Source organism: Diadema setosum, chromosome 2 (assembly GCF_964275005.1).
Source record: "Diadema setosum chromosome 2, eeDiaSeto1, whole genome shotgun sequence".
In the NCBI taxonomy this organism is placed as follows: Eukaryota; Metazoa; Echinodermata; class Echinoidea; order Diadematoida; family Diadematidae; genus Diadema; species Diadema setosum.
The window spans coordinates 18,253,784-18,276,738 of NC_092686.1; the positions used below are offsets into that span (position 1 = coordinate 18,253,784).

The 22,955-nt window shown below is 39.1% G+C and overlaps 1 protein-coding gene across 1 annotated transcript in view; it reads left to right on the forward strand.

Annotated features, from left to right (window-relative positions):
• LOC140246207 (uncharacterized) overlaps positions 1–22,955 on the forward strand; it is a 66,877-nt gene that overhangs the window by 10,569 nt on the left and 33,353 nt on the right. Inside the window, exons 11-35 of the mRNA XM_072325657.1 lie at positions 231–354; positions 1,472–1,629; positions 2,091–2,262; positions 3,001–3,130; positions 3,600–3,849; positions 4,178–4,293; positions 4,573–4,776; positions 6,274–6,467; positions 7,715–7,840; positions 8,235–8,391; positions 8,940–9,080; positions 9,634–9,919; positions 10,335–10,479; positions 11,089–11,263; positions 11,543–11,733; positions 12,227–12,421; positions 13,780–14,017; positions 15,523–15,638; positions 16,370–16,542; positions 17,136–17,340; positions 17,825–17,986; positions 18,545–18,700; positions 20,001–20,183; positions 20,700–20,862; positions 21,963–22,153. Coding sequence (XP_072181758.1) covers positions 231–354; positions 1,472–1,629; positions 2,091–2,262; positions 3,001–3,130; positions 3,600–3,849; positions 4,178–4,293; positions 4,573–4,776; positions 6,274–6,467; positions 7,715–7,840; positions 8,235–8,391; positions 8,940–9,080; positions 9,634–9,919; positions 10,335–10,479; positions 11,089–11,263; positions 11,543–11,733; positions 12,227–12,421; positions 13,780–14,017; positions 15,523–15,638; positions 16,370–16,542; positions 17,136–17,340; positions 17,825–17,986; positions 18,545–18,700; positions 20,001–20,183; positions 20,700–20,862; positions 21,963–22,153 — 4,351 coding nt within the window. The remainder of the gene's footprint in view (positions 1–230; positions 355–1,471; positions 1,630–2,090; positions 2,263–3,000; positions 3,131–3,599; positions 3,850–4,177; positions 4,294–4,572; positions 4,777–6,273; positions 6,468–7,714; positions 7,841–8,234; positions 8,392–8,939; positions 9,081–9,633; positions 9,920–10,334; positions 10,480–11,088; positions 11,264–11,542; positions 11,734–12,226; positions 12,422–13,779; positions 14,018–15,522; positions 15,639–16,369; positions 16,543–17,135; positions 17,341–17,824; positions 17,987–18,544; positions 18,701–20,000; positions 20,184–20,699; positions 20,863–21,962; positions 22,154–22,955) is intronic.

Here is a 22,955-nt window from a genome sequence, read left to right on the forward strand (position 1 = left end):
CACATCAAGTACCTACTGCTTTTTCATGCATGTTCAGTTTGTCATCTCGTGTCATTTTGTGTGTCTTTTGAAAGTAAAGGAATGCACACATAGTGTTGCTGATGGATCACCTTTTCTGGGGAAATGGTGATATCAATGATTTGCTTTCCAGTTGAAGGATAAGATGCTGAAAGTCATTTGCTCTCACTTGCTTTCACTTCCTTCTGTCTTTACTCATATGCATGATAAAGGCAACTAGACATCAGAGGAGGCCACAACCTCAGCCTGACCCAGGTTTCTGCTCATGTGTTGGCGGACATCCAGCAGCATCACACCAAGGAGTTGGAGCGCATCCTTCTTGAGATGCAGCACAAGGTTTGAAAGTTCCTCACTTGGGAGTTTCTCTGCCTGCTGGCATTTTTTCTTCCATTGAAAAAATAAGCCTTTGTTTTAGATGTCTAGTTTTAGATGTCTATATGATATAGCATTGATTGGATGATGATGATGATGATGATGATGATGGTGATGATGATAATGATAACTATCCTATTTACCCAGGATGGCAGGTTGGTACTGATCTAGCTAGATCCAGAAATGATGCACTAGCAGAGCTAAATTTCTGTTGCATGCCAATGGCATGATGGAGCAGACATTGGGGCATTTACACTGTAAAAACAAAAACAAAAACAAAACAAAAAAGACAGTATTGGAAAGTTCATAGTTTTTGATAGGCCATTTACACTGCCAGAAAATCAGAATTATTCCTTTTCTAGGCAAGGAGTGTGCTTGCGGAGAAAAATTGGTGTATATATATATCTATCTATCTATATATCTATATCTATCTATCTATCTATCTATCTATCTATCTTTCTATCTATATATACATATATATATATATCTTTATATATATACATATATATATATATATATATATATATATATATATATATATATATATATATATATATATTTTAGGTAATTGCTGCGCACGTGCAACTTGTAGCTGTCTTTGCATGAAAGCCACTGATCTGTGAAATTCTTACATGAAGATCAGGCAGGCAGGGAGGAGACACTCGCATGCCAAGGGTGGATGTCACATGACCAAACATTGGAACAAAACTGGAGAGCTGGGGAATGAGTGTTTACATTTGCAACAAACAAACAAACAAACAAACAAACAAACAAACCTGAATAAAACTGCCAAATTTCATTAAACTTCATTCCTAAGGAGGGCTTTTCAATTACGGTGTTTTGCTGACATACCAGTAGATGCCTAGCAACATCCAATAAAAAACTGTAATGTATGAAGAACTACATTTTTTTTTCTTTTTTTTTGACGGTGTAAATGCCCATAGTCATGATCTGATGAGTGTTAGATCTGGACCCACTCATTTTCCTGCCTGGTTGCTTTTTTTGCCCCCTGTACCTTAAAAAACAAACAAACAAACAAAACTCATATGTATTCTAAATATTGCTTGTACCTCATGTACAGGATGTAAAAGAGCTGATGTCCATCTGGTGGAGGGAGTACAGTGCGCTGAATGAGGAATGGCTGGATGGGATTTCAGCTGTCATCCTAGGCACTTTTGAACTCACCCTGGAGGAACTCGAGATTGTAGCTGCCCTAGAAGCAAAATATGATGTCCTTAGGTAAACACATGGTCATCAAATCATTGAGGATTAAAAGTCTCTTGGGAGACCTTACAAACAAGAGAAAATATGTACACAGACCCCCACGTTTTATATAGAATTAATGAGCGAAGTCCTACACATGATAGCATATCTTTTATTTTCAAGATTTGCTTTGGGACTATAAAGTGTATATGAGAAAGGAATTGAGCCTTATATGAAAGTAAACAATGAAACAGTGCAATGTTTATCTTGAGTTTACAGTATTTTGAAGCATGATATCAGCATATCTCCAAATTTCAATGGGTAAATACAGGATGATAAGTCAAGATTTTGAATGGTTCAATAAAAACTCACAAAGTTTTGCAACTTACAAACACAAACTACTTAATATTCATTAGGTCTATCACATACACAGCATGTTTGATTGTGAAGCAGGAATGAGCAATGCAAACTCATATCTCTGCCTGTCATATTTCCAGGGACAAGCTCTTGACAGATGCCCTTCTGAAGCAGTTTGGAGAGGCTGAGTGGAGGAAGATGACTGAGGGAGATCGCCAACGCCACATCCTGAAGTTGAAGCTTGAGGAGCGACGTCTCAGGCAGGAGGGCAAGTTTGACCAGGCAGCAAAGCTCTTGGGAGACAGTATCAAGGTATGTTCAGCTTTTCAAAGTTATCACGTTTGGATGATATAGCCATGATTCGAAATTCTTTCATTATTTCAGGGATACTATAAGTTTTTTTTTTTTTTTTGATTGATTGAGGCCAATTTAGGCCATTTATTCGGCAAAATAAAACACAATAACATGTAATAATGGCGTTTACAATGAGAGCCAGGCAGCCTTGAAAGCATCTTGTGCTTGTGTTAGGTTGCCTACACATGAAAGTTAGCCATGCAATGCATCTAACATGAGCAGCTTCACAGTGATTACTTTGTCATTGATATTTGCATGACTGGAATGGTGGTCACAACTGATGTTGTTTGGTTGTTGTTGTTGTTTTTTTTTCAGATGGTTAATGTCATTATAAAACCATCTTCATAGATGTTGGTAACTAAGGGCTTTATATTTTGGAACAGCATTGCTGTACAAATTCATGAAAATTCAAAAATTACATTTCTTTACGTCGCTATAGGGCAGTTGTCAATCAGTTGCAATAGCATTGCTGTATCAGATTTGCTAGGCAGATTCTATAGTATTGGTAATATTTCTCTTTAATCAAGTATAAAGGACACATTAACAAAATTATCATGTTCTTGAGAAAACATAGTCACCACCAGCAGTGATTAAGAGTTATCTTGGTGCAATGGCATGAGAAATGATCAGTACATATGAAGATTGCTAGAGAATTGTATTGCTGAGCAGTATGCTCTCTATGTGTGTTTGCTGTAGGACAAGGAAGCACTGGAGAAATTGATGGGCACCAGTCGAGAGGAGTTCCAGAGGAAGCTACAACAGAGGCTTCTCATGAGGGAAAAGCGTAAAGCCCAAGGCCTTGAATCAGATGAAGAGAGTGATTCAGGTATACAGTGTACTGCTGTAATAACGAAACATGGTTATAACAACATTCTTGTTACAACAAAGTAGAAATTTAGGTCCCAAAATTATCATCAATATGTCTTTATGTTCTTTCCTGTTGGGCTATAACGAAATTTTGGTGTAACGAACGAAAACTGCCGGTCCCAAGGACTTTGATTTAACGGCAGTCACCTGTACTTGTACTTTTCATTGAATATTTTAGTTGTCCCTTTCTGTACTAAGACAGCTCTCTGTACTGCATATTCTTTTGTCATAAAGAGCACTAGTTCTAGAGCAATCTCATATCAACAACACACTATAGAACAACAGCAATTTCTTGCTACATTTAAGTGACATGAATCAAGTGAATTTTTGCATTCAAGTGAAGTACATCAGTAGTATTGTAATAGCAGTCTTTTACTTCAAATTGAAGTTCTGATTGAAGTAAAATCTGATATACTCACTTCTGGCAGAAATTCAAGAGAGTGAGACAACCACAGGCAATATCCTGAAGGACCTCCAGAAGAGGCAGGATGAAGAGCTCAATGCCATCATGATGTTGCTACGGCAACAACAGAACCAGTACCTTAGTGAGCGAGAGAGGCAGGAGCTGCTGCTGAGACTGAAGAGGGAGCGCCGACGTGCAGCCAAGGAGAACAACTTTGATGAGGCAGCCATCTTGCTCGGATTGGCAGAGAGGAACAAAGCCAACATGGAGGAAAAGTATGCACATTGATAGAAGTCTAAGCTTGCAGCAATACTATCATCTATTACTTTGCCGTGCATGCTGTCATGTGTCAATACCATTCACATTCACCTTCTATAATCTTCCACTTTTAGAGGTATAATTTTTTTCCCTTTCAATATACAAACATATTCATGCAAACTTTTGTTGTGAAGAATTAAGTAAGTATAGTACTTGGAGTCATTTTGATATGCATATTGTATTTTGGAGTGTTTTTCATCACTTCACTCCTTCTTCAATTTACCATTTGGTATTCAGAGGAGATAGCCCATGACTGTGTAAATTCCGATCATAATTTAATTGTAGATTGAAGGCAGAGAGAGAGCGTCAACTGAGACTTGCCAGAGAACGGCTTGCAGCAAGGAAGAACAAATCTGAACAGATTGTGGATGACTTTGATGATCCAAACTTACCACCCAAAGGTATGCCATCCAATGTACTTTGTGGGATTTTTTTCAAACCAGAGACCACATGCAGCATTCACTTCACATATACATGGTAGAAGTACTGAGGCTTGGTGAGTATGGCTCTCGAGTTGTAAACAGAAGATGATGATATCTTACTCGCCACTACTGCAAATGGAACAGTAAGACCTGTTAATATGTATGCATTATATAATCACATTAATGATTAAGTGTAAATAAGCAAGAACTTTGGCTTGCAGGGCATTACACTATTAACCCTGTAACTGTCTTCCCCAGGTGACCTTGAGGCCTGGCGGGATGCAGTCTTGCGAGAGATGGATCGCCGGCATCGGGCGGAGCAGGAGCTCCTGGTGAACATCATCATGGATGAGGGCAGTGAGGATGTAAGAGATGCAGCCAGGAAGATGGGCAAAGAGGGCAGGCAGGAAAGACTCCTTCACCTCAGGTCCAAAGCTGAGGGACTCAACCTTGAAAAGAAAGGTACAGTAACTGTAGTAAGATGGAGAGACTCAAATACGTAACAGGATTTATTGCACCATTTTCTTTGTCCAGTGGTTTAGTCGGTCCATATTCTTGCCCTTTAGTCTCTACACACAGGTAATGTTCTCTTCTGTTCATCTTCTAAATGTGATGTTTCCTTTTTAGCATGTGAAATAAACTGAATTTGAATATGAATTTGAATGTTGTAACTGTCAAATCAACTGATCACATTTCAATACAATCTTGATTCACTTTTCAAGAGAGGAGTTACGGTTTGTCTCCAGATTCTGTGATTTCTCAACAAATAGACAATTTAGAAATTACTATTTGTAGTGAAAAATGAAAAGGTGAGATATTTCTGAAAAAAAAAATGTATCATGGTAATCAACCTACAGCCTTGTACACATTACTAATTCAGTGTAGAATAAATGCTATCAGTGAAATCTAAAAGTCTTGGGGAAATTGAAATACCATTGTGAAGTGTTTGATTAGAGTAAATTATGCATCGTTTTCTTGTGCTGTGAGAGTTAAAATTCCATTGGGAAATATCTAAGGAAGGACTGGTGGTGTTTTGGAGCTGCAGTCGTCAACTGTGACATTATATGTGACCCTGCATCACAAAACCAACAAAAAGTCGCCAGACATGGATTTTTAGTTAAGGGAAGATATTGAAAGAGCAGATTCTAAGCTGTAAAATGATGTATGACTCAATTCAAATGGACTCCCGATCCCCTAACCTATCTACATATTGGAAAGAAAGCACACACTCTGGAAAGGTGTGGACTGAGAAAAGAGGCTCTGAATTACAGGGTCTATTCAAGCGCTTAATCTTTCCAAACCATGCTGGCTGAGTGATGAAAGGGACAAAAACAAAACAAAAACAAAAACAGGCTGTAAACCACCGTAGCAATAACAATAAAGGGATTATCAGATTAAGTTGAAATTAAGCATGCTCTATTAGCACATTCTGTCCATGATAAATGCCAACTTTCAAGGCAGTAGCATTATCTATTCAAAAGTTATTAGAGTTGAAAGTGAAGGATGTGCAAAGGGTTTTAAAGAAATGAAAGGGGGCCTCTAAAGACTTACCTAATCGCACTGCTCTACAAAAAAGGGATTGTAGCAAAACTGCTGAAAACACACTTTCCAATTCGTTTTATAACCCCAAACTTAAGAATAATGTAAATGAAGAATAGCTCTTTCAGATAGTATGAAAAACTCAAAATTGACCCGGTTGACCCATTTCACCTTTTTGAGGTCCTCTCGCAAAATCAAGGGCTGCGACTTTTCGTTCGTTTTGTGATGCACAGTCACATATGATGTATGGAAGAAAGCAATCGATAATAACTGTATTCGTAGTAGTTAGTGTTGAGATTGAAAGCAAAGACAGATGTATGTATGTATTGTAGTACTTATACTATTTATTTTGCAAGAGATAATTTACACTTATAAACTCTTTGGGTAATGTGATATTGTGGACATATAATTCTCTTTCAGAGGAAAAAGAAGAGAATCGTGACATCTTGGAGGAGGCAGGAGCTATCAAGAGTATCCTCCGTCATAGGACCTTACAGGAACAGCTGACAGAAGGGGAAGTTGAGCAGGAGGAGGTGACTGCTACACTCTTAGCAGACCTACAGGAAGAACAGGAAAGAGAGTGTGAGGTTGTCATGGCAACCATCTTTACAATGGTAAGACAAATGGTATGTATGTATCTATTCAGCGCTGTCAATGGAGATTTAAATAAGTAACCGTCTTTTTCGATATTTGATTTTGCTTATGCAGGGTCACACAGAATGCTGTTGTTTCAAATGAAGAGCATCAGTAGTTATCTATCATAAGCTACTGGCATATATTGTAGGTAGTTGAGATGAATTCTGTTTGTGACATGAGAATTCACCTATTTCTTGGTGTAGTGCATGAAAAAAAAATCAACTCCATTGAATGCACTAGGTATCAAAGGGCTGCTTTCATCTATCATGCTAATTACACCGTAAGGTGATTATGTTGAACAAATGGAAGAAATGAACAAATGTCACTTGCATTGTGCATTTTACATGAGATACAGTGTAATATTATCTTCAAGACCATGGCTATATGAAGCCTGTTATCAGGCAAGTAGAAGTATGAACTATATCTCAGTTTGTGAATGAGCCTCCACTTTTTTTTTTTTTTTCAAAATGCTTGGTGACAACCTGTCCCTCATTCAAATTATCCATTTTTGCTTGAGACTATTTTGTCTTTCAAACTGTTTATAGATTTAAAAGGTAAAATAGTTTCACCCTGCAAATCTATGATAAGCCACTGTGTATACAAATTCAATTCAATATGGTGGTTTCTGATGTTTACACTTACCTTGTGGCTCATCAAAATGTGATATACTTTTATTTGGTAAATTCTAGGCAATTTTCATCAACAATTAGATTTTAATCAAACATATAGGATTTATCCAGTGCTATATTTCTGATTAAGGTGCCATAAAAATGTCATATTAGACATTCTAACTTTACGACTACACTCTCCCAATCATTTGGTCATGATTATCATTAAACTACTATCAGACAGTGTACTTATTTCAATGCTCTCCGGGATGGTTACGATAATATTGAAGTGTACAATATGATAATATTGTAATTAAATGCTCTGATTATGGTGGGTAATTCTACTCCCTTCTTTCATGGATCCAGGGGAATATATGATTCAAACAATTGAATGCTGTAACATAACAAAAATACTAGATTTACTTTCCAATTAAGCTCTCTTGTGTAGCTTACAGAAGGACACAGGTTTTTCAAATTTTTATACCAAGAAATGGAACTAGCTAATATCGAGAGTGCCCAGCAATTGACAACTAGAAAGTGAGAAGTTGAACTTGAATTTCTGTGGTTGTGTCTGGAATGACCAAGATAAGTCTGTGCTTGTTTTTTCACCTTGCCAGACTGAGGAGCAGCTGTCTCGTCTGCGCATGGATCAGATCTGGGCTCGCCACAATGAGCAGGGACGCAATGTGTTGACGATCTTCACACAGTACGAGGGTGTCGGTGATGAAGACAGCTTATTACAGGTGAGGAATTGTTAAATACATATGAGTGCTTTTCTTGTTATTTAAAAATAACTGTTTCTTTCTCTGCCAGTTGATAACGTAGCATAACCCTGCTGACAGTTGTTCTGAATTTAATATCAGCAGATGAAAAAAGAAGGCTATTGAGCAAATCCAAATGTCAAATTTCAGTGCTGAAATTGCAGTGTGTGAAGCACATAATGGTATTATTGTTCAAGAGCATTGTTCTCGTAATAGGGAACACAGTTGTGATTTAGTTGAGATATGCTAATATCTAAAAAAAAAAAAAATAAAATGTCATAACAACTGTTGAAAAAGGAGGCAATGAAATAGCTAAGTCAGCCATGCATTAGATGTACATCGCTAAACATTTTTAATTATGCCTTACATCTTATAGGCGCTTGACAAGAAGTATGACACCCTGAGACAGAAGCTTCTGAAGGAGGCTCTCATCAAGAAGGTTGGTGAAGAGAAGTGGGAGACGATGTCTGAAGAGGAGAAGCATACCATGCTGCTGGACCTCAAACAGCAGGAGAGAAGGCTTCGGGCTGAAGGTAACATGCTTTCAAATGTTAAAGGGAAGAATGAATGATACATGTTTTTTTAGTTCAGTTGATAGTTGTATGGTTTTACATATGAGAAAATTTTCTTAATTTTTAAGGGGAAATGTAAGCTGAAGAACATAAACAAGTAACAAGTTTCGTAGTTTTAAACAAACATACTGTGTTCATTTTTTGTATGTTTGCAATTTAGTATTAAAAAGCAGATGTGATGGTGTGTGTTTCATGTAATCATAATTTTTTTCTCTGTATGCATGACAATATTTTCATTTTGGCTTACTGTTCTGCTATCTTTATTTGCAATGAAACCAAACTTGAATTGAATTTACTGGAATTCAGAAAGGGTAGATATAAACAGCTGCAGCTGTAGTGATATTCATTTTCTCACACAGCAGAAGATGCTTTCTCACAAAAGTTGGCCGTAGAACGTGTTTTACAATCTTATACTCATGGCTTATTCATTGAAAAATAAAAAAAAAATGGGATGATGAAGATGTCACCACACCGTAACAAATGATTGACAACCATTACCTCTTCAACAGGCAAAACCTCCGAGATTTCTGAGTTGCTTCAGATTGAGGTGGCATCAGATGATCTCAAGAAGTTGATGGGTTCAGAGAGGGACCGCTATGAAGAGAAACGAAGGCAGAAAATGGAGCTGAGAAAGAAGAGAGTATCACAAGGTAAATGATTCACATTGTACAAATGTTCATGATATATTTACATTTTTTAAACTGGTTTATGCAGACACATGCATTACCATTTCAAACTATGTCTGCGTGTAATCGTGTCATCCACATCATTTTGCATGCTTGCTTTAGTAGTGCTTCAATTACTGAAATTTGACTCACTTCTAATTTATCATATTAAAGGTCTGTTCTAAATGTAGTTGAGATTTTGTGATATGAATAGCAGAAATAGTCATGTGAGATTTGACTATTTGAGCAAATGTTTGATTATTAGGGACCTTGTGCAAGTGCAATGTTTATCATGGAAACATCAAGCTGTCTTCTTGATCCCCCTCACTTTCACTTCACTTCAATTCAATTCAATTTTCATTCAACCATTCAGTAAAAACATATGTATACACATGCAAATAAAAATATGCATGTAATTATATCGGAAAGTGTACATATATAAAAGACATTGAAAGGTTATGGACCCCTGTGAAGCAGGGCTTGTATTGATGGGGCCCAATATTCTGACACAAATCAAACTTCACATTAAACTTTCCAGGCCTTGATCCAATTCAAGAGGGTGAGGAGGGTGGCATCTCAGAAGATGAAGAGGAGACAGAGGATGATGTTCTCACTCAGATCCAGAAGCGCTACGATGCAGAGCGGGAAGCCCTGATTGCCCAGCTCAGGGGTGTCGATGCACAGTACCTCAACGAGCGGGAGAGGCAGGCAGCACTGGCCCGCCTGAAGAGGGAGGTAAGGAAGGCCAGGAGAGAGGATGGATTCCATGCGGCTGCCCTTGTCCTGGGTCTGGCAGAGAGACATCAGGGCGCTTTGGATGAGAGGTAATATCCCAGTCTTTACCAACTTTGTACTCTCCTTCATCTTTTACTATAAACTAAAGGCAAAACAGGAGAGTCAGTGTACTGTGTGCTGGAGAAGAGTTATCGGCATTTCATTCATTTGTTTCAAACAACTTTATATTCATATTTACATCTTTACTCATATAAGTATAGTATCTGAATATTGATGTGTCATGTGGCAATAGCACATACACACAATTTCTGTACTCAGCATTATTTCTTAGACAAAAGGATTACCACAGCATTACTCCAATCAAATTTTATTCAAGAGTATTCACAATTATGCTAGGTTTTATGCCAACTCAATTTCAGGGCAGGGTGCCATAGTTGTTATTCATATACACTTCACCAATATGAGAATAGAGTAATGTTTGTGCAACACAAACTTTGTGCCCAGATTACGGCGGGATCGGCTGCGTCAAGAGCAGTTGGCCAAGGAACGGCTTGAGGCAGCAAGGAGAAGACAGAAGCTAGGAACTATTGAAGAGGAGCAAGATGAAGAGCTACATGTTGTAGATGTGGCAGACAAAGCTGCCATGCAGGTGAGATTTCTTAAGATCACGCCCTATGTTTGGTCATCTCCTCGTGAATGAATCCAGAGAAACTCATGTCCTGATCTTACTATGTTTCACTTTAGTCATGACGAGTTGTTGAATTGTTGACAGATGTCTTAAATAGGAAGATTTAGACCGAGAATTTAGATCAAGGGTATTCCAAATAAGCAGAATTTCAATCATGTTTATGGCCTTGCACAGGTTTGTATTCCATGCATATTGCTGTGAACTACCAGTAGAAATGTGTTGGTTTATTGTACCACAACTCACTTGTACATACATCTACTCAATCTAGTGCTATTTCTCATTAGAGTGATTCTACTAGCAGAAGAGTTTGTTGTGTTAGTGGACAAAAGATATATTCCAGAAGAGTTCTGATGCGTGTATACCTGCTCATATGCGTACCAATTTGGGAACAGGTACAACTATACCCAGAAAGTTGTAGACTCATCTAAACAAATTAGAAACAGTGTAAGGAGTTCACATTTATGAGTGTGTCTTGCACCCAAGGGACAAATTTGCCTCTCAATTGTCAGGAGTTTTCAGTAAGCGTAGTCTCTACTGAAGGTGTCATCCTGATAATGTTCTGTAAACCAGGATGCAGTCCTCAAGATGCTAGAGAGGAAGCATGAGAGAGAGAGGGTGGTTCTCCTTCAGCTCCTCCAACGTGGTGGCAGTGAGGAGGAAAGGTTCATTGCTGGAAACCTCTCGGCAGAGGCACGTGCTGAGAGACTTCAAGACATCTGGAACCAGATCAAGCAGCTACAACTCAGTAAGTCTATACTATGCCTGTGCAAAAAGCCTTGTAATGTTATTCATTCCTCTTCAGTAATACCGTGTAATATGATTTTATTCTTTCTCATGAGGTTAGAAAGAATATGTCATATCCTCCTTTACCTAATGCAAGATTGGCCTTGATAGCTTTGTTCAAACACAAGTCTTGCTCGATATTCTGGTATTTTTTTATAGTGAATTTGGCTTTATTTGAGATGCTTTTTGGACACCAATGAGTGATATTCTCTCTATTCTAATCCTTTTCCTATGTACACAGGTCAAAAGGAAGAGCGAACTAAGTTACTGCAGGAGGCAGCTGTTGTTAAGATGGTCTCACGATCCAAACTCCTGGAATCCAGTCAGGAGGGAAAAGTGTCAGAAGATGAAATAATCATATCCATCATGGCTGACTTACAGCTGCAGCAGGACAAGGAGTGTGAAACCATCATCCATTCTCTACCAGACAAAGTAAGACATTTCTGAAGACAGGACTGGTGTAGATATGGCTCTGTTGGTGGCTGGTTGCTAACTTCTGATTCCTTTGTTTCCAGTTATTGAAGTACAGTCTGACCTCTGTTATCTGGCCATGTTGGGACCAGCGCCCGTCCGGATAAGTAATTTGGTTGGATATGGGGGAGATAATGATTATGCACATGTACTTGTAGTTGTTGATCGAGTGGTAACTAAGTAGATAGCGTACCCTGCAGCACTGCGCAGCAGTGGTGTAATCTATGCTAGCTTATTAAAGAATAACAGAAATTGAAGCATTTTAATGTAGAATTCATTGCATGTATCTGTTGGGAATATTCTTGGTAAATCATGTGAGATATTTATAAGAGTTTGAAATCTTTTTTTTTTTCCATCTTCACTGCCTGTACACATGTAGATGATAGAGAAGTGACAAGAGTTCCACATACTTTGATTGTTTTTGTACCTCTTCTAACTCACCTCTTCACAAAAGGATCATGGTGCCCTTACCAAGCTGCAGACTGAGAACCAAGAGGCAATCAAGAATGAGAAGAATGAGAATGTGACTATTGTGGTGACCAGTACTGACCTTACCACTAAGGCCGGAGAGAACCAGCTGATAGAAGCACTGGAGGCCAAGTATGATGCCCTCAAGGACAAACTTCTTGCTGATGCCCTCATGAAGCAGGTCAGGATTTTCCTATGTTACTGCCAAATTAAGACAGAATCCAATCTCATGATTTTTGTCGAGCCCACCGGAGGTGAGGGGAGACTAAGGGATCGCCTGCGGCATCTGTCCGTCCGTCTGTAACGCTACAAAAACTTGAATAACTCTCTACTGAGGACTTCAATTTCCATCAAACTTGGAGGGAAGAGTGGTTATACAAAGTTACACATTTTACCAAACATGAAGGTCATCTCAAGGTCAAAAGTCACAGGCAGGGGTCAATGAACTTTAGGGCCCAATGTTAAGTTTTTACGGGGCGTTTCAATCATGGCTCATAACTTTTGATGTATCTGTCCGTTTGTGAGCAAACGTGGTTGGTAGATGTCCCTTGGGGAGTTAAAGGACACCAAAAGGTCAAAGGTCACAGACAGGGGTCAACAAACTTTTAGGGCCCAATGTTAAGTTTTTACGGCGCGTTTGGATTATGGCTCATAACTTTTGATCCATATGTCCGTTTGTGACTAAACTTGGCTGGTAAATGTCCCTTGGGGAGTTGAAGGTCTCCACAAGGTCAAAGGTCATAGGCGGGGTCAATGAACTTCCAGGAGTTAGTAAAACAATTTCTTCTACGTGAATGGGCGAGACACATTTTGGCACTTGCCTTGTATGTTTGTTTGATTTTTTGTAAGAACTTGTGTTAGCTGGCATATAAAAAAGTGGAGGGGGGGAAATGTCTGTCAGAAGTTTTTCAGCAAGAATTGTCTTTTGTCATTCATCTGACACACACCATATACATCTGAATTTTCTCAGATTTTGGTCACTAGTTAAAGGCTTGAAATACATAAACAGTACTGGTGTATGGAAACAAAATATGAAGTACCTTCTTCAGAAGGGGTAGTTAGTGTTGATAAGCTCCAAACATTGCTCAGTTATGTCATCTTTTGTGCTGACTCTGTGTTGTAAAAGGCAAGCTAGACCGAATTGCATACACTGGAGTGAGAAAGATATGACATGAACTCAGATTTACTTTTATAATGGAAGTGCATGCTATGTTTCAATCATTAAGTTTCATCTATGTGTGTAACAGTTACATCCCATCTTAAGTCCCCCTAGTATTCCACCTCTTCCTATCATTTACTGTTAATGTTCAAGCAGTGATGGCAGACAGGTTTTATCTGTGGTAAATGAGTATCTATTGTGTCTCTTAGTGTTTGTGCATTATATCTATTGCATGTTTGGATATGTCGTAGATCCAGATTTGCAGTCTTTGGATTTTGAGCTGCATTTCGGGTATGACAATGTCTAATGCAAACAGTGTGCCTCGGCACAGCTTTCCCGGTAAACTGTCATTATTTCCTTACTTGTCTTGATGCCTGTAGCTTGGAGAGGGAGAGTGGGCACAGCTATCAGAGAGGGAACGCCAGCTACGCCTCATGAAGCTGAAGATGGAAGAACGCCGGCTGCGGCAGGAGGGCAAGTTTGATGAGGCAGCCATGCTGCTGGGTGATGCTGCCAAGTCCCAGCAAGCTCTGGAGTCCCTAATGGGAGAGTCCAAGAAGGCTCAAGAGGAGAGACTAAGACTAAGACTAGCGAGACGCAAGCAGAGGCTGGCTGAAGGTTTGTCTTTAAAGTTTTAGTCTAAGTTTTGATTTATTTGATGTAGATGTCACGGAGGCAATCAGGTGTTTATGATGAAACAACAATGAACTTACAGTGTTGTGCCATTCTGACTGAGAACAAAATGCCTTGCTTCAATTAAGTACCTGGTTCTGCTGCTACCACCTTACACTGTTAATGTGAATACAGATGTAGTATCAAACAGTGTGACTGAAGAATTATCCTGATACCATGATGATAAACTGAGCTAGATAGTTTGATGAATTTATTCACTCATCCCAGTGTTATTGTCCCCGCCGAACGAGTTCGAGCAGGGGACTATGAAACGGGCTCCGTACGTGTGTGTGTCCGTGTGTCCGTCTGTCCGTCCGTCCGTCTGTCTGTCTGTGCGTCCGTGTGTGATCAAAATATTCAATTTGCTACTTCTCTGTCATTTATGAGCCAATTTTGATTCTGTTTGCTTTATATGATAGCACTACATGGGAGCTTTGAAACTTCTACACAGAATTTCAGTTGTGACCTTTGACCTTGACCTTTGACCTATATTGTACATTTTGCTTCAAAATGCTACTCCTTCGCCATTTCTAACCCGATTTTGATTCCGTTTGCTTTATGTGATGGCACTAGGTGAGGGCTTCAAAACTTCTACACAGAATTTTGACCTTTGACTTCTTTGACCTTTGACCTTGATTTTTGACCTATATTGTACATTTTGCGACAAAATGCTACTCCTTCGCCATTTCTAACCCGATTTCGATTCCGTGTGCTTTATGTGATGTTACTAGGTGAGGGCTTCAAAACTTCTACACAGAATTTTGACCTTTGACTTCTTTGACCTTTGACCTTGATTTTTGACCTGCATTGTACATTTTGCTACAAAATGCTACTCCTTTGCCATTTCTAACCCCATTTCATTTCCGTTTGCTTTATGTGATGGCACTACAGTCTGTAGGTGAGGGCTTCAAAACTTCTACACAGAATTTTGACCCTGGACTTCTTTGACCTTTGACCTCGATTTTTGACCTATATTGTACATTGGCTACAAAATGCTCCTCCTTTGCCATTTCTAACCCGATTTCGATTCCGTTTTCTTTATGTGATGGCACTAGGTGAGGGCTTCAAAACTTCTACACAGAATTTTGGCCTTTGACTTCTTTGACCTTTGACCTTGATTTTTGACCTATATTGTACATTGGCTACAAAATGCTACTCCGCCATTTCTATCAAAACCCGATTTCGATTCTGTTTGCTGTTTGTGATGGCACTAGGTGATGGCTTCAAACCTTCTACACAGAATTTTGACCTTTGACTTCTTTGACCTTTGACCTTGATTTTTTACCGATATTGTACATTTTGCTACTAAATGCTACTTCCGGCGGGGACACATTTTACGCACCGCGTAATTTCTACTTTTCCTTGTTTCAACAGTGGGATCCTTCTTGTAAATTTACTCATTAGACAAAAAATTAATTGTTCTCCCTTTTCCCCCCTCCAAAACCAATCAGGAATGTCAGAGGAGGAAGTGACTCGACTGGAAGAGGAGGAGATTCAGCAGGAGGAGGAGGAGCTTAAGAAACAACGTCGCAATGTTCTCCTCGATCTGGACAACCGGCTAGAGGATGTAAGTGACATTTAAGTGCATAGTCGACCACCCTCTTCTTCTTGCAGCTTCATTTGCATGTCTGGCTGTTAAAATTTCCCTGTCATCAATTATGCTACATTGTTGAATTCTATATTGAATCCATCAGTAGTATTTGAAATACTCTAAACTTCATTTCATTCTTCCAATTTGGACCTTCTTTGGTAGGTGTGCTGACTCGTTAAGCTGCCAGTTACTTGCATGCATAGTGTATTCTGTTTTTACATAACGCTATACATAAAGATAGTGGAAAGAAGCTGATTGCATTAATTATAGCAACTTGTATCAGACTGAGTGTTACAAAACAATTAGATTTTGTACCAATGAATTAATTCAGTTTGTAGATGCTTAGAGAGGTCAACTACAAAGACAATGCTAATTTGCAGGTTGATTTAAGGTCAACAATACAACATGAAACTCCACCACGTTTCATTTCAAATATGATTACATATCACCATTTTCACTTTTATCTACTGAGTAGTTTCATATTTAAGCAGTAATCTACATTTTGACAGTGAGAAATAGTGCTTCATGTTTATAATAACAATATTTGTACTATACTACATTGTATTACTTGTTTTTTAAGTTTCCCATTTCCAAGTTACTTGAGCATTTCACTTGTTCATGTTTCACTGCAAGTAATGTTACACAGTTATAGCAAAACACATGACATGGTGATAAGCTTCATTGTCTCCTTCACAAAACACCTGTAGGAGAAAGCTGCATTGTTGGCTGCACTGCGTGGCCAGAGTGATCGCCTCCAGAGCGAGAAGGAGCGGCAGGCAGAGCTGGCCAGGCTACGGAGGGAGCAGAGGAGGGCCAGGCAGGAGGACAAGTTTGAGGCTGCTGCCCTCGTCATGGGTCTAGCCCAGCAGGCAGAGGATGCGTGAGTCTCTTTGCACAAGTCATTCTTGTCTGTCTCTATTCATAGAGGTCTGTTGCATGCAAAACAAATGAAAAAGGTGTATAGCTTCATCAGTTATGTGACTTATTGAATGTTCTAGAAGAAAGCAATATCCAGTACCCAAAGACTTGAGATCTGGTAACTTTTCTCAGACATCACTCAGACTAAAAATTGATTTTTGCATGTGTATATGCTCATACATCAAAGGTCAGATGGGCTCTTTATGGAAACTTAAATGTACTTATTTTCAAGAGACTCATTTTTTCCTATGAGAAGTATGGAGAAGTCAAGTTAAGGAAGGCACCATGGTGGTCTTGCCAGTCATATTCATGTACTCTGCAAGGCGATACATACTCTGACATGGAAGTTTTTGATTTAAATCATAATCACATATCATTACATCCCACACTGACTAGTTATGCCTGTTCAGAATCTGTGGCCACAGTAAAATGTCCTTTTCCCAAAAATGCTATTTCAACTCACATATGGCAGTGATTTGTTCTCAGAAAGTAGTGTAAAGTTTACCACTACAATCATGATAATTAGTACAAATGTTGGATTGATAATTTTCTCAGGAAAGAGAGGGACCGCAAGAGGCAAGAGCAGCTGGCCAAGGAGCGTCTGGAGCAGAGGCGTAGGTTGAAGGCATCTGGAGCCAAACAGGAGACAGACACTCCTGTTGTGATGCCAGAAAATGAGAATGACAAGCAGGCCTTACAGGAAGCAGTAGTGAAGGAGATGGAGCTGAGGCATTCCTCTGAGAGAGATTTCCTCATGCAGGTCAGTTGGAATACCTCTCACTGGAAGGAAATAATATGGACTGGAAATAAGAGGAACAACGCTAAGCTTTTCCTTGACTGTGATATTCATAAGAGCCAAAATTATTATAAATATGCTTATTACATAAAGAAAATTACTGACTGTTTATCAATAGTGTTTGTTTTGAACACATGAACTAATTTTCTGTTTGACAAGTCCAAAAAATAGGAAATAGTTATGAATGTGATACTCTCCTCTACTCTGAATGATTTGCATTTGTTATCCATTACGGAAGAGGTAGTTGCTTTTTATTTTTCATTTGGCAACTGACTAGAGAATGATATGAATTCCATGTCAGCACTACCAATGACTTCACTGAGATGTTTTGATTCTTGCAATCTGGTATCATATTCAAGGGCTACCATCTTGTTGCCAACATATTCATGTTTTCATTCTTTTGATAGTTAGTAAGGAAAGCGTATTCGATCCATTCTGTATATGGCAGCTTGTCCAAGAGGAGAGTCAGGGTGAGCTGCGTAAGAACGCCAGCCTGATGTCAGAGCAGAAGCGTCAGCAGCGACTGGGAGAGCTGAAGGAGCAGCGAAGGCAGTGGAGGGAGAGTGGCCCCACCAAGGAGACTGAGCAGGAACAAACTGAGATATTGAAGGTCAGATTCACCGCTCTTCTTTTATTGAAAAGGCACCATGAATGCGGCCTAGCTCTCGCTAAGTTGGATACTCTACCCAGTGTATTTTCTACACTATTTCAATCATTTAGTTTGAAGTTATGGCAGTCACCATTATTCTTCCCTTTTTTTTCTTCTTTTTTTCTCATAGAGACATTGAATACAAGAAATAAACAAAGATCTGTAAAAATCAAACAGCGCTACCAATTTGGACAATAAGTATGCTTGTGGTGTCCTACACACTATCAATGGATTTCACAATTTGGGTCTTTTTGTGTACAAGACGTAGGAGTGGTGCTATGTAAGTGACAATGCATTGCCATAATGATACTGTTATATTTTTCTGTGAGATACTGTGATATTAGATTACAGTCATACAAGTAGTCGTAATTTCAAATCATTGGTATATGAACAAATTGCACCAAGTAGATCATGTGACGATCAATAAGAATGAGATGTAAAGTCCTCTTCTAATTCCTACTCTATCTGTCATTAACCACAACCTATCGTGGATATCACAACATTGCCATCAATCAACAGAAAGGAGTGGCTATCCAGCTTGAATGTCATCTCCATGACAAGACTGAGAAGGGTGAGGAGGCTTCAGATGAAGACATAGAGGTCAACCTCTTGGCTGACCTTCAGGAGAAGCAGGACAAGGAAGCAGGTATCCTGATGGAGGATCTAGACAACAAGGTACGTAGGTGGCAGAGCTAGAAGCAGTCAAGGACTGAGACATCTTATGTCAGCAAGCTAGCTTTTTTTTTTTTTCACAGATCTTAGTTTAGATCAGTTTGGTCTATGTATAAACTGTAGATGAGATCAGTGGTGAAAAAATAAATGCCTGTATTTGGATCCAGAACAACATAGTGAGTAAATCATGCTATACAACACTCATCCAAGCATGGAGTATGAATATTACATGGTCTGGTGTGATCAAATCATTTGGATAATTGTCCACCTTTTTGACATTACACATAGGTCTTCAAAATGTTCACTATTATAGATTTTGTGTTATGCACCTGTGTGCTATGTAGCAATGCCTGACTCAACAGAACGTTCACAATAGTATTTTTGTCAAGCCCACCGGAGGTGAGGGGAGACTAAGGGATCGCCTGCAGCGTCTGTCCGTCCGTCATCCTTCTGTCGTCCGTCGTCCGTCCGTTTGTCGTCCATCGTCCGTCCGTCTGTCGTCCGTCCGTCCGTCAGTCATCTGTCCAGAACGCTACAAAAACTTCAATAACTCTTTACTCTGGGCTTCAATTGCAATCAAACTTCGAGGGAAGAGGGGTCATGCAAAGTTTCACATTTTACCATATATGAAGGTCACCTCAAGGTCAAAGCTCACAGGCAGGGGTCAATGAACTTTAGGGCCCAATGTTCAGTTTTTATGGCGCGTTTCTATTATGGGTCATAACTTTTGATCCATAGGTCTGTTTGTGACCAAACTTGGATAGTAGATGTCCCTTGGGGAGTGGATGGTCACCACAAGGGCGAGACACATTTTGGCACTTACCTTGTTTAATCCCTTGCTTCTCAACCTTTTTGGCTTTAGCTCCTACAAAATTGTTTGAGGCCCAACAAGTATAAATCTTTTTTTATCTTATTTTTGGCTGACACCACCGTCCGCCTGAGAAAGCTTCATGACCCACCCTGGTTAAGAAGCGGGGTTAAATGAATAACTGAAATTCTTGCACAAGTTCCTGTATACTGTACCTAATAAGGATGACTCAAAGAGACCAAAGAAAAGCTGGAGTAGTTGTAAGAGCAATTTACTGTATAAAACCAGTAAAAAAAACAACAACCAAGTTTTAGTCATTCAAAATCTATCAAATGTTCTACTTGAAAGTCATCAGAAGGATTTATGCCTCCTTTTAACAATCTTGACATGCAAGCAGTCATACCATCAGTACTAACAGATTAAACACTGACGTGTACAATTGCGCTGCTTGCAATGAAATAATGTTTCGTTGATATATCTGTTTGTTCTGTGTAGACCTTGATGACATTGAAGCAGCTGAAGCAAGTGCAGTTCATCGCTAGGGCCAACAAGTGGAATGACAATGTAGCTGCCACAGTGCTTGTGACCAAAGAGGAGACAGAGGCAGTCACTGAGGAGCAGCTTGTCAAGGCATTGGAGAGTAAATATGATGCCATGAGGGACAAGCTACTAGCTGAGGTATGTGAGGTAGCTGAGGTACTAGCCTACCTATGTTTAGAAGTGTCTGCATTCCTGAGGTGTTGCTTCAGAGAGGTGTTGCTTCCGAGAGGCTCATGTGCTATATGTAGGACAAGTGCAATCATTTACTAGATTTGGCTGCAAAATTCTGCATCTGTTCACCCCCCATTATGTTTTAGTTGATATCGGGATTTGTAATTTGTGCACATATGGAAAAAAGCTGTTTTGTCACAAGTTGTGCCAAAAAAGAAAAGGATTTTTATGTGACTACAGTCATTTATGCATCATATTTTGAATGTTGAATCACACCCAAATAGCACAAGAGTTCTGTTTTGTTGAGTTTTGCTGCATACTGATCAGCAACATGAAAGCAGCAGTATTTGTATTTTTTCTTTTCATCATTAGTTTTGTCCAGGTACAGAAGGGATTAATTTCATGCACACAATTTAAAAATTGCACATTGGGAAGTTTGTTGCCAAACATGAAAAATGAATGGATGTGTTGTTCTCTGCCCAGGCCTTGATCAAGCAGACAGGAGAGGCAGAGTGGGCCCAGCTGTCAGAGCGTGAGCGCCAGGCTCGCCTCATGAAGCTTAAGCTCCAAGAACGCAAACTGAGGCAGGAGAACAAGTTTGATGAGGCTAGTGCCCTGCTCAGCCAGGGCATCAAGGATCAGACAGGTCAGTCATACAATCTTCCTATGAGTCAGCTATGTCACCCACCGAATGGGGCAGTTAATAACACCAGCAATGCATAGTGCATGTCATTATGTCACTCTACAGTATATTATCTGCATCATATAATGTACCAATGTGTTATCATAACGGAGGTATTAACATGTGCAAGTCCTTCTTTTTTATATTTTGTTTTTGTATTGACTAGCTGAGGAAGGAACATCACAAAACTTTGTACCAATGAGATCTTTAATGCTAATGAGGAATTGTTGCAATGATGTATGTTAAAGGGGATGGCTAGTAACCGATCAGTGGGAATCGGCGGGAATGCTGAGGGATGATTGTTCCAATCCTTGTGGAATTCATTGAAGAGTACATTATATATCTGCTGTTGTGTGAAAATTATTTGCTTCAGAACGGTCTCATATTCAAGTACTGTGCAGATTAATGCCCCGTCACTGACCAGGCACGCTAACCTGGAAACATTAAACTGCACATTACTTGAATATGAGACCATTCTGAAGCAAATAATTTTTACACAACAATAGATATATAATGTACTCTTAAATGAATCCCACAAGGATTGGAACAATCATCCCTCAGCATTCCCACTGATTCCCACTGATCGGTTACTAGCCATCCCCTTTAAATTTCCCTACAATGTGGCGAAATTTTACCAAATCATATGGCATCATTTAAAACCTAAACAGTTAGATGTGCATTGATATTCCTACTAACAGTGCCAGCATTAGTTTCCAAGGTACATCTTGATAATTCATTCTGTAACTGATGCCTTTGAGATATGTGTTCTATATTTCAGTCTGTTGGGCTGATGTTAGGAGAAAGTCCCAAGCCATGGTTTTTCAATAAAGTTGCCATCAATAGGTGTATTTATCAACCTTTTTCAAAAAGAAGAAAATAAGTGAAATTTATGCATGGGGACACTTTATATTATTGATGAAAGTCTACCCTATTAAAGCAATCAACTTACTTCACACTAGTGGTAGTGGCCATCTTGCATTTCTCACAAGTGTGTTATTGAGTCAACCCTCCAGTGATCTGATTGTGACTTGATTTCTCTCCCACACCCCCTACATGGCGTAAAGAGCTGGCTCGTCTACTCGGTGTAACAAAGACAGAGCAAGCGGAAAGGTTGAAGCTTCGTCTAGAGAGGAGGAAGAAGCTGAAAGAGGAGCGAGAGGCGGAAGGTCTGGCAGTAGATGAGGAAGTGTTGGATGACATCCTGGATCACGAGGAGACCCGAAGAGATGTCCTGGAGGAACGCAAGAAAAGACATGTTAGTCTACTTTTGACATTGCATTTAACAAAAATTCATCAAAGAAAAAGAGAAATTACTAAAAACAACAACAACAACAACAATATATCAGTTAGCCAACTCAATGTTGCATCGTTGTGCTGTTGGAAACAAGCCATCTTGGTCAAATGATGAAGATGTTGTTTTGTTTGTATACAGGGGGCCCAAAATATGAGTTTTTTCAAAGGTGCATTGAACAGTAGATTCATTTATAAGAATGTTCCAATGGATGATTTCTTAAGAAGAAAGTCATGAAGAAAAATTGTTCTCTTTCATTTTATGTTATATTATTTCATTATTAATTCCATTTTATAGTGGGATTAGTGTTCTTGATCTTCATGTAAGTTGCTAGATTTTGTAATCTTTTGTAGGGTATTTCGGCAAATATTGTATGTGTTTTCATCATAATAGCCCATAATTTGAGTAAGACGTCCATCTGAGTAACAGAAATGTTTTACCAACGCTCCAGTGCTAAGGTCTAACAGCAAAGGAACTACCGATGCTCTGTGCATTCAGGGTCAAATTCTAATCAAATAATCAACTGAAGTATTGCCAAATTGTCCACAAACAATTCTGAATGCATTTGAGTTTCTTATTTTTAGATGCAACAATCTGCATGTTAACTTGTTGATGATGGTTTGATTTTGCTACAACATGCATTTCCCATAGACGCTTGCCCGAGGTACTCGGGACTCGTCCTCAACAGGTTAATGTATTAATTTTGTTTCTACTTTCAAATGACAAATACAATTTCAAAGTTTGTATATTAATTGGCTTGTTGGTA